Here is a 12,699-nt window from a genome sequence, read left to right as displayed (position 1 = left end):
CTAGGTAGGTGTACTACGTAGGTACTTATAGGAATCTAAAATTAGCTGAGAACATAATATTTTGTGTTTTGATGTTTGTGATGATTCTTCTATACTTATATCATTAAATTTCATAAAAAATATTTAGGTACTTACCAAATTTATAAAATAATAGGTACCTATCTAAAAATTAGCTTTAATATTTCCCACGAACAAACTAAGTATGGATAGGTATCTAAGTATAGGTAGATCCATCTACCGACATCGTCTATCGTGATTTCGAAAATAAATAAAGATTAAGTTAAATAAAGTGCCAATACCAAATATAGCAGGTAGGCTTATTTTGTTTTTAAGATTTTTCATAATTCATCAATCATACCTACCTATTCGGTAATGCATTCTACAGTATAGAAACCAGACCTATTTTCATCTATATCTATAAGGTCATATTTTCACATCAAATCTTTTATTTTAATTTCTCATACCTAATGATTATCTATCTATATCCCGAAAATATATATCTAATAATGTAGTGTAGGTAGACCCACTTACAGGATGGCTGCCAATAGGTATTTATTGCCAAATGCCAAATAAGTAGGTATTTTATATTCAATTGTAGGATAAAACCTATTCGAGTGTTTTTTGGTTGGACCCAAGAGAACTTGATGAATATGGCACTCTATCATTCATAATAAAAAAGCTACCTACCTAAGTACTTAATAATATAGTAAACTAATTTTACCTTATCTGTACTTTAACACCATTTCAATTATTCAGCCAAAATTATTCTCATTGCTTTAAAATTATAGCAGCCGGATAATTAAGCAGATTAAAAAATCGGATTAATTGGAAATGGAATGGTCGATTTGGCGCCAAAATTCGGCGTCACATATAGACCGCGCCTTACACACATGCCCCGCCCTACACACGTCGGCCAATCACATGACTCTAAACACCCTCGCGCCACACGCATATTGATCTGCGGACACAGCTCGAACCGTTTACATTTCGACATATCACATGCTAAACACCGACAAACAATAATATATGATTTTCTACATAATTTTCAACTCTATTACACCACGTGAAGGCTGCAAATTGCTTGTTTCGTCCAGTTCTTATTTTATTACAGTACAAGTTACTTATTTCCTCGTTATTACTTAGTAGCAAAAAATTCAAAGCAATTATTATAATTATATAACTTAAGATTACATACTAAGTAGATATATTTCTATATATATTATTTTTAGCCGCTTAGAAAGTTAATTAAAGTGTTAAGGAGATACATTTATTATTTTTTCTTAAAAGTAAGGAAGAACACAATATTAATAATAATAAAATTACATTATAATCCTTCAACATTACAGCGCCATCTTAATTTTTTGTGTAAAGTTTCATGGTCTGTAAAAACAACTCTTAGCAGTTTCGCTAGTGCCCAAAAGGTGGCACTATCAACGTCAAACAATTAACAATATTATAATAACTTTAATTTCATCGAGCCTTTACTAATGTTAGCGGCACCTGGAAATATTAACGATTGTGTGTTGCAAAATTTCAGTTTGTGATCCCATTGATCCATTGTTACCTTCGGTAAAACACCGGTGATTGACCGTGTATGACGTATAATTGGTGGGAACTTCTCTCTGCAAGTGAGCCCCATCTTCAGTACTAATAAGCTCGATCAATTTTATAGTCGAAATTGGAATAAGTCACGACCTGTCGGCATACTCAAACAAAATATGAAAAGATAAATACAATACAGCACAAAAATGATTTAGTTTTATTCTATCGTACAATTAAAAATTTAATTTCATGTTTTTAAAAATAATATTCATTTTACGATACATAGTATGAAATGACTTACCTTTAATTTCTAATTTACAAACTACATATTCAATTGACGAATGAATTCCCTATACCCCCATAGATGGCGTTATACGTGTTATCGATGTAAACATTTATGATTTTCAAATATCTGGTAAATCAAATCAATCCTCTGGGAGATGAATAATATGACGCGTTATCTAGCCCTACTCTTGAAATCAACGTGAAATATTTATTATGTAGAGAAAAAAAATCTTCAGTTTTCGTTTTAGTCTTGAAGAGTAATAATAATCACATACTTATCATTTAGATCATTTACTTATACGTCTAGTTAGACAATGACAACTGTGAAAACGTCGGAAAAATTTGAGTTTAGAACTTACCTCTATTTTGAGCAATTCATGCACACTAATAGTGTCATACAAATCGCGAGTGTAAGACGTAGCTTGTCATGCACTGTAAACTATATATTCCTGGCCTGTTTTTATCTGTTGTCTAGCAAAAGACTCTATCTAGACGTATAAATATCTAAGACTTATCACGTCTGTTCTGGGTAGTAATTAATTTCAGCAGAATGTGCTATTCAGCACAGTGTGCACAGAGTGCTAAAGAAGCTGCTGCACATGCTATAGAAGCGACAACACATAATACAAAAATAAGTGGGCATAAATTAAAATATTTCTGGGGCAAGGAAAATGGAGTAAATGAGAGTCAGGTTAGCCATCATCTATGTGCTAAATAAATTTATCTTTATATATTTTTGTCAAACATGAAACAATAATTGTATTTGTGTTTAACATACATGTATTGAGGAGATAAATTTACTTCAATAGTATCATTATTTGACATGATAAATATGTTTTGTACATTTTTACCAAAAACAGACCTTCCAACAAAACCATTGCTTATTCAGTAACAGTCCACCATCCATTTTTGTATGGTCACGGATTTTTTGAGTATTAAAACAAACATGTCTCATTTACTTTATAAAAAAACAATAACATAATATTTTTGTAAAGTTCACAATATTATAAGTTGTGTAAAGGCCTTGTGTTGGATATTATAATAAACTGAATGATCAAATGCTTAAACTTAATCTGTGTTATTAATAAATGTAACATAAAATTATTCTTAATTTAAAACTTTTTGTCTTTACCTTATCTTTGTCACTGCATTTTTCTACTACTTTGTCATTACATGACAGGGTGAAGTAATTTTAAACTTGATGTAACTTTACATCGCCTTTGTTTATAAGACAGAAAAATTATTTTATCAAGTTTACAGTGTAACAAAATAGAAGAGTGTTTACTTCAGAAAGAGTATTATTCACATACCTAGGTAACACTGAAAATGTTTAGAAAATGAAAAACGGCTTAATGTAGAAAGTTGCCAATACTTTTATTGTTTTTCAGTTTTTGTTTTAGTAACCTCCGTTCCTCTCTACACATCGTCGCATTCGATGGAACCACTGAGAAAAGCAGTGGGCCCATTCTCCCTTATGGGCCTCTTCTATGGCATTTTCGTACGCTTTCACTGCATCTTCAGGGTTCGTAAAGCGAATACCTCGAATTTTATCTTTAGTTCTTGGGAATAAATAAAAGTCGCAGAGTGCCAGGTCAGGACTGTATGGCGCATGACTCACTATCTATGCCATAGTCAAATATTCAACAGTCCGTTTTGCCGAATGTACTGAAGAATGGTCGTGGTGAAGGTGAATCCTGCTTCGAGGGCGCTGCTGTCGAATTTTTTCCAAGACAACAAGCAAACAGCGATTGACATACCAGTCTGCAGTAACTCTCCTTCCATCTTCTAGAACAACTGCGAAATGACCTTTCCGACCAAAGAATGAGGCAATCATCTTTTTTCCTTGACCGACCTTAGTTGGCCGATCCTCGAAAGGAAACACCCACTGAGCTGATTGTCTTTTGGTTTCGGGTTGGTAGCAATATATACAGTTTGCATCACCTATAACGATGTCAAATACAGCATTTGAGTCACCACCGTTCAACTTATTTAACATTTGGCGACACCAGTCCATGCGAAGGTGTTTCTGTCGTCCGTTAAAGAATGGGGAATCCATCTGGTACAAAGCTTCCTGACACCTAAATGTTCGTGTAATATTGTTTGAACTTGACTCATACCAATGCCTAGGCTTGCCCGTATCTGCTGATAGGTCACTCTCTTATCTTTCTCTATCATGCATCGCACAGCACTGATGTTGTCTTCAGTAGTCGCTGTTAAAGGACGTCCCTCACGCGGATCATTATTTAGATTGCTACGTCCACGCTTAAATCCGTTAAACCAATTGTAAATAGTGGCACGAGATGGGACTTTATTAAGAAATGCTAATCACAGCCTATCATAGCTTTGTTGTTGAGTAAGCCCACAACGAAAGTCATAATAAATCATTGACCGAAAATTTAAAAAAAAACTTGTTGTAACAAGAGTTTTCTAAGTTTTGCGCCAGTGACCGTAATTAATTTAGTGGTGAAGCTAAAGGGTGTGTGCGTACCTAACTATTGCAAATAACTCATCTTAAATTGAATATGTAATATATTAGGCTGTCAAAGCCGTACTGAACGGAAATCGTAAAACTTAACCTTTCATGCGTAAGTACGACTAAAATAAAATAGGATTGTACCTACTAGAGAATAATTAATATGGCAAAAAATAAACATGTGTCAAACTGTCAGTATTTGAGTTTGGAATGTTCGAACCACAGTCAAAGTTTTGGAGAGGACGTTCAGAAACGTCCTGTAATACTGATGGAAGGGCCTTTCCAGCGACATTGAGAGCGTCGTTCGCGCAATAGGTTGAACCGTTGAATCTCAGCACGGAGTTCCCGGTTCTATACTCGCCCGTCACGTGTTTTCGGTTTTCGAATTCATATTATGTACGTTTATTAGATGCTTTCTTGTGATTCCTCTGGTGTTACAAGAGGGTATGGGCTGCCGTGATTAGGTACTTACCATCAGGTGACCCGTATGCTCGTTTGTCCTCCTCTTCCATTATAAAAAAACAAAATGGAGACGTGGAGGCCATAAACTTGATAGCAGACAGCCGCGGAGTATGTCTTAGTGAGTTTTAAGCCTCTGACGACTCCGAGCTAGGCAATAGGTAGGAAAGAGAGAAGATCATGAAAGATCTTATTATAGATAATACCTATAGGTAGGAACCTAATTCAATAGTCCGTTGCAGTTTAAAAACTGAGAGAGACTTTGCGCTCGCCAGTGTATGTGTAATGTGTATATAAAATGGTGGTCTAAGCTGTTATTGAGTATCTGTGTTGAACAATGAATTTAATATTATTTTTTTTCTTGTATTTTGGTTTTTAGGATCTGATGGACTCGTAACAAATACTGTACTCGTAACAAATAACCGTTTTTTACTACATGTATATGAATATATGTCTATATACGGTACATACACCAAAATATAAGTTTTTAACAATTTTTGTCTGTCTGTTTGTTCCGGCTAATCTCTGAAATGACTGGACCGATTTTATTGGCAGGTACCCGACGTAATAAGGAGTAACTTAGGCTTATCGCTGGTTTGCTGAATTTCAACGTGGACGTGTCAAGCTTCCTGATGATCCCAGTCAAGGTCGTCCAAAAACTGCAGTCACCAAAGAAAACGTTGATGCTGTGCGTAAGCTGATTGAGGAAGATCGACATGTGACATACCGCGAAATTCAGGCAACTTTAGACATTGGCATGAGTCAAATACAAATAATCTTGCATGTACAATTAGCTGTAAAAAAGTTGTTTTCCCGATGGATACCGCATTTGCTCTGTGAAGAGCAAAAAGCGGCTCGCGTTACTAGGTGCGTCAGAATTCTCGAAAGATTCCACGCAGGTTCCTCAAATGCTGTATACAACATCGTATCAGGTGACGAATTCTGGATATATGCGTACGAACGTGAAACAAAAAACCAGTCATGAGTTTGGGTGTTCGAAAATGAGTTAAAGACAACAAAAACTGTTCGTTCACGGAGTGTTGCAAAAAAAATGGTGGCCACGTTTGTCTCTAAAACCGGCCATGTTGCAACTATTCATCTTGAGGGACAAAGAACGTGTGGCGGCCACTCTATTTTCGCCTGGCCACACTAGATTTAAGTTTTTAATATTATGCCCGTCAGGTTGGCAATAGAGATTTTAGCTTGGTGAAGCTATGTAATGTAACGAGTTAATATGGTGTGAATAAAAGTTAAATTCCTTGATGTGAGTCGTTTTCATTAACCAAACACCTAAGTGATAGTCTGTTCAGTTATTATTGCAGTTAATAGTGAACCTCGACAAACGGTTAATGCAGAAGGGTATGCTAGCATTTGTTTGCCACAGGTCGTTTCTAAAACCCGTAAAGAGAGCTGCAACTGCCGCAACATCCTCCATCACGACAATGCGAGTTCTCACACCGCGCACAGAACAGAAGAGTTTTTAGAGTAAGAAAACAGAATTATTAGACCATCCGCCGTACAGCCCCGACCTAAGCCCTAATGATTTCTATACTTTCCCTTAAATGAAGAATAAATTGCGTGGTCAGAGATTTTCATCACTTGAAGAAGCTGTGAACGCCTACAAAACGGCCATTTTGGAGACCCCAACTTCCGAATGGAATGGTTGCTTCATTGATTGGTTCAATCGTATGGAAAAATGTGTCGAATTTCGCGGAGAATACTTCGAAAAGCAATAAATACATTTTTAAATAGTAATGTTGTGTCACTTCCTTGATTCCCGAAATTTTCAGTGCCGCCCTCGTATATAGGATATATGACGTGTAGATAAGAATTTTTCTTTACAAAAACTACTTTATACTTTAGCCATAAAACTAGGTGGCTTCTGAACCCAGTAAAAAATTGTAAATATAATTCTGATAGCAGACATACTCTATATCTTCCAGAGACAATTGACAAGCCTACCTGCTGACTAGTTTCGTAAATCATTGATCATAACTTTCAACTCGAAGACTTGGGGACTTAACCGAGTCCCCAGTCCCTATCAATGACGTCTAAGGGAGAGGTAACCAGAGTCCAGAGAGGTAGCAAAGGTGGACCGCAAAAAGCCCCTGGATATGATCTTATAACACCGCAGATTCTAAAGCCCTACCCAAAAAATGTTTGACATTTCTTTCAAATATAATACTTTTATTTTTCAAGGAATAGGAGGACAAACGAGCGCATGGGTCACCTGGTGTTAAGTGATTACCGCCGCCCACATTTTCTTGCCAGACCAACACCAGAGGAATCACAAGAGTGTTGCCGGCCTTTAAGGAAGGTGTAGGGGAAAGTGGGGGAATTGGGAACACTTAACTTCCAACGCTCAAAAATAATAGAAAAAAGTCAATGAGATAATCAACTTTTATTGCAACCTAAACTTTGCTTTATTATCTACTTATGAGTACCAAAAAATTTTTTAAAATCAACAGGTTATTTAAAATTTGTATGAAAACAAAAAATATTGTCATTCCTTTTTACCCGATACCCTATGGGGTAATTGAGAACATCCCGCGGGGTAAATGGGAACGGTAGTGCGTAATTAGGAACACACATTAAAATCTTTATAAATACTCTACGGTTGTTTTAGTTGACACATATTACACACGTAACCTTCACTAATATCGCAAGCAGTGCATTTTTCATGTGCCCAGAGTTTACAGATGGCGCATAGGATCCAATCCTCTGTCGGTGGGGATTCATACTTTTCATTGCACACTATACAATAAAAATGTTCGTTTTCATTTTATTGTAAAGCCTTCTTCAAATATCTAACTGCAGACTGACCCTTGACTTGTGGCTGAATTTGAATTGTTTAAAGTTTTTTTTTGGTTCTTTATTCGAAATTTTGTAGATTTAGATTTTTCTCTCATTTTGTCTTTTCTTTTTTCCCTCGAGTTGATTTTTTATTGGTATGCTGATTAAAACCTAAGAATGTCTCTTACTACGTCGCATAGAAGCTGTTGAAACATTTACACAAAATCAACAAGCAGCACGAGGGGTAAGTAATTAAGAATGCTAGGGGTAAATAGGATCGTTCCCAATTACCCACCTTACGCCATTCCCAATTGCCCGAAGTAGGATATATAAATGTAAATGAACGCCATCTGGAATTGTATTTTTGGTGAAGTTCAAATCGTGTAAGGTTTGAAATCAGATCTTACGTGCATGGTAGTAACAGTATAATATGGTGCTTTTGTTTTAAAAAATAGAAGAGTTAAATCTAATATAATGTTAAAAATTAAAACAGAAACCCTTAAAGTATTGTTCGACCCACAGTGACAGCGTGCGAGACTGAATGAGTCTCACTATTGCGTACGCACTGAAGGGCGCTGGATACGTTAAGCGAATCCGAGATGATCTTGTACCTAGGGAACTATTACATATCTAACTGTTCTCAATTACCCGCCGTTCTCAATACCCCCACTATCCCCTACACGCTTTTTTTGAAGGTACCCATGTCGTATCGTCCCAGAAACACCGCACAAGGAAGCTCATTCCACAGCTTTTTAGTACGAGGAAGAAAGCTCCTTGAAAACCGCACTGTGAAGGATCGCCACACATCCAGATGGTGGGGATGATATCCTAACTTGTGGCGTGTCGTGCGAAGGTGGAATTTGGCGGCAGGAATCATGTTAAACAGCTCTTCGGAACACTCCCCGAGATAAATGCGGTAGAAGACACGCAATGAAGCGACGTCTCTACGCAACGCCAAGTGATCCAGCCGTTCACAGAGCACTGGGTCCCCGACAATTCGAGCTGCTCTGCGTTGCACGCGGTCAAATGGATAGAGCTTATACTGGGGTGCGCCAGACCAGAGATGACAGCAATACTCCATGTGTGGCCGGACCTGCGCTTTGTAGAGCGTTAGAATGTGGGCCGGCTTGAAGTATTGCCGTGCTCTATTAATGACGCCCAGCTACTACTACCACTACCCTCAGATTGAACTATTTACCCCAGTTATGAAAAAAATAATTATGATCTTGAAAACAGAAAAACTAGCTAGTGGAACTTCATCCTAAAGGTCTATAAAATTCACCTGAGACTTATTTTGGACTTAGCAAACAACACTACAAACCGAACAGACACAGGGTCTATCACACATTTCTCCAGTGTCTGGAAAAAGCCCTGTTTGCTGTATTCCTGGGTGATCAGCAAGCTTTTAACAGACCTGGCACAGAGGCTTGTGCAATATACAAAAACATTATTCCCTATTAAATATTCTCAACTATTAAGTCTTACCTGGCTAATAGATTATTTCAATTGAAACAATCTCAAACCGGATCATCATTCATCCAACACAAAATCGTAGCAGGGGTACCAAGGAAACTATATATGGACGGGTTCTTTACCTATAAGATTGTGGACTCCCACAATTCTCATAAATGGAGAACGTAGCTACCTTTTCTGATGATACCGCCTTCCTCACTAACAATAAATACGCGATTCAAGCAAGTGTCCTAAAGGCCAAAACCACCCAAATGTGGTTGAAATAGTGAAAAATCGAGGCAAGTGCTCCAAAGTCCAGCCACATAACTTTCACACTGAATAGCAAGTTGCCGGTCTGTGAAACTTGGAGAAAATACCCTACCTCAAACCTGTGTTAAATACTTCGATTTTCACCCAGATTAATGCTCAAGTGGATAGATTTAAGAGAAACAATGCAATGGATGTGAGGATCTCACTAATGTTGTCCCAAATACTACGGTTAGAAGTAGCCTGTGGGAGCTATGATTTATAGGTGACAATTAACATCCAACTGATGCCATGATGCTAAGAATAGATATAGATAGGCAAAAGCAAATCTAAAATTGCCTTCTTAACAGTTATTCCTATTTCTGCACTAGACTTGTATATCAGAATATAAATTAAACTCTATTTGACATCAAGATATTTTACTTCTCTTGAGAAAAATATACCTTGATAAAAAATATAACAAATTTTAAAAACATACAAACAGTTGTTGCAAGTAACCCGTTAAATAGTAAGTCCATTAGTTAATAATACATTGTTAGCAATAAAATTTTATAATTAGAATTATATTTACACACTACGTAAAATAGTCCATTTTCAAATATAAAAACAAAAAATTGTTAAGTTACAAGTATAATTTTAATATATTATTATTATTAATCACCCATAATTTATATCAATAAATAAAACTTTAACACTTCATAATTATATTATTCTCCTTATGCATTAGTCACAAAATAATGTATTGTTTTAATACTGTATAGTAAATAATTTAATGTTAACTAAAATTTATGTACAACCCGGGATTCAAATCCAAATGTCTGGAGATTACATCTCCGACACATTAATTAGTAAGGATCTGCATGAAATGAAAACATGGTCCATAAATTTTGGTGTGTTGGATCAATAATCCTGTTTTTATTTAATCCCAGAAGTGAGAGAAATTAGCAATAACAAATAGGCTGGGTAGCACCAACTAACTTTAACAATACCAATACATGTTAAAGTACCACCAAAAATTGTGTTTAGTGTCATCATCAAAAATTTTTTTGTTGATGTCATAACATTAATTGTTAATTACCTGTCCAAATCTTTACCAGTTATAGCTATTGTAATGTTATTGATATTACACTTTTTAACTTTAACTTTGTGAAGGAATATGATGGTCCATCACATTCCTATTCTATGTTAAAGTCAGCATTACTTTTAACATTAATTTTGACTTAATCCTTAACTATAACAGCTAATATGATACAATTAAGCTGGACATAATTAAGTTATTGCTAAAAATAAGAGTTTTAATTGTAGTTATTGTTATAACCAAAAGAATATTTATGCATGTTGCAAGTTACAAGATAGAATTACCAATAGTGGAAAAGAAATATTTATAGTAGCAGCAACCAGCCACATTTATATGCCATCAACATTTAAACATAGCACTAACCCTTGTTTACAAATGTCATGTGTAATACATCAATAATTCATCATTAGCACCAGCACTGAGCAGAATTTCAAAAAAATGCTGTTGTAACTTCACTTTTCTTAAAGCAACTATACAGTGTATACAGCAGAATTCCTATTTCATTCAAGTAATTATCACTTAGAAAAATTATGTAAAAAAACTGGAGTTTAATTTTTTTCAATTATAAGCCAGTATTATACAACAATATAATTCTTCATGTTATTAAAATTTATTTTAGTTATTTTATTTCTTAGTTTTTTAAAGTACAATATATTTTGTCTATTTTAAGTATTTAAAACAGTATCAAAGTCTCCATTAAAATAAGTACAGGAATAGATAAAAATCTAAGTGAGGCTACTCTCCATTTTATGATCATATACTACTTCATTTGTGATCACTGTACTAAGCTGGCTCATGAATGTTAGAATCTCTGATGGGTTCATTTAGCACAAGAGGAATGTCTCCACCAGAATTTTTTGGGATCCAACCAGCTGTTTCCTCTTCTATCTTCTTCTTTTCTTCTTGCAATCTTTCATATTCATTAATTTCTATCTGATATTTGGGTGTAGTGATGCCAAAGAAATGAGCCAAATTTTCACCAGCATAGTCAACTACATTCAAAGCTTTAGTGCCAGATTTCCATATGTAGTATGAGACCCACGGGACCCATGATAAAGATTTCTGAAAAATTATAATAAAAGTTAAGGGTTTGTTCCAATGTTAGCATATTACTCATGTTAAGATTATTTTATGGTAGTCTAAACAGTAAAAAGTAGATAGAGACTGAGAATTGAGTAGGTTAACAGTGGTCCCAATACTGAGGATGGAATGATGAATCACTTTTGAGTCATTGATGATGAATCAATAGTAGGTACTAGAATACCCTTCTAAACATGCATTAGAGAGTGATGAATTTTGAAGAAGCGAATGGTACAAATATATTTGTAAAAATATGTGACAAATAAATTATTTATTTGCGATTTGTGAGAAATGATCATTTAGCATGTTTATAATAAGAAAGAATAATTTATGGATTTTCATGAAAATAAATATAATTTTGGCGATGGCAATAATTTATCGAGAATGTATATTTACAGGATCAATACATTCCGCGTCATTAGGTGTACAGTTTGTTATCTCCACTTGCTCTTCTGGCATTTCTTCATCAACTCCGTCACTGTAGTGAATAAAACGTTGCGGCGTATTGATAGTCAACGCAACTTGGTCATTTGAACCCATTATTCAGTCCACTTAATTGTACCACATAACACGTAAATTTTAGGATATTACGTGCTATAAAAGTTAGTCCAAAGTTTAGTCCACTGAAAAATTGTCCAACATTGAAACTTGAAATTCTCGCTTTCCCACAGCTTCTTATTTTAAATAATATTTTAGGTTTTTACAACAGATGCTATGATTTTAAATATTTTTAGATCAGAAAACAACAGCATTGAAATTAACTATTTTTGATTTCAAGTGAAGTTTAATAACAAGTTAATACAGAAAATAAAATACTTTATATTTAGTATTTAGTTGTTATTACAAAGAGGATGTAAATTGTAAGTACCTTATAGTCATTTTTTTTTCTTCCCGTTATTGGGAAAGGCAGCCATCGTCAAAGGTATATGGGCGTTTTCGTTTAAATAAATATGTCCTGATACACAAGGGAGTAAAAATTAAAAATCTTTTAAACAAATACTTTAAGGATGCAGATTGAATCATTATGTACCATAAAATATATTTATTATAAGCAAAAATCCGAAGTACTAATTTATTATTTTTTTGGTACAAACCTCTCTGCTTACAGTTCCACTTTGTAATTTTTTAAAACGTAATGTAATATTATCACAGTTCAGAATTCTTATAAAACGAAATTTATTTGTAACGAATGTGAAAACATTACATTTATCATTATACTTACTTTTATAAGGGCCGATTTTTCAATCCTCAGATAAATCACCAGATAACT

At 34.9% G+C, this 12,699-nt stretch overlaps 1 protein-coding gene across 1 annotated transcript; it reads right to left on the bottom strand.

The window, feature by feature from the left end:
* Positions 1 to 10,924: 10,924 nt before the first annotated feature.
* On the bottom strand, positions 10,925 to 12,256 carry LOC126967897 (protein FAM177A1-like). The gene is made up of 2 exons (XM_050812593.1): positions 11,826 to 12,256; positions 10,925 to 11,411 (listed from the first exon to the last, which is right to left on the bottom strand). The coding sequence occupies exons 1-2, from the start codon at positions 11,967 to 11,969 to the stop codon at positions 11,133 to 11,135; spliced, it is 423 nt and encodes a 140-aa protein (XP_050668550.1). The 5' UTR covers positions 11,970 to 12,256; the 3' UTR covers positions 10,925 to 11,132.
* Positions 12,257 to 12,699: the final 443 nt, after the last annotated feature.

The sequence above is a fragment of the Leptidea sinapis genome, chromosome 14 (assembly GCF_905404315.1).
Source record: "Leptidea sinapis chromosome 14, ilLepSina1.1, whole genome shotgun sequence".
Lineage (NCBI taxonomy): Eukaryota > Metazoa > Arthropoda > Insecta > Lepidoptera > Pieridae > Leptidea > Leptidea sinapis.
This window is presented reverse-complemented; position numbering and strand designations above follow the sequence as displayed.

Coding starts and splice junctions, on each gene's coding strand:
- LOC126967897 (XM_050812593.1), bottom strand. CDS start 11,969: ATGGGTTCAAATGACCAAGTTGCGTTGACTATCAATACGCCGCAACGT. Junction 11,412..11,825: donor ACGCGGAATGTATTGATCCT/GTAAATATACAT, acceptor ATAATTTTTCAG/AAATCTTTATCATGGGTCCC.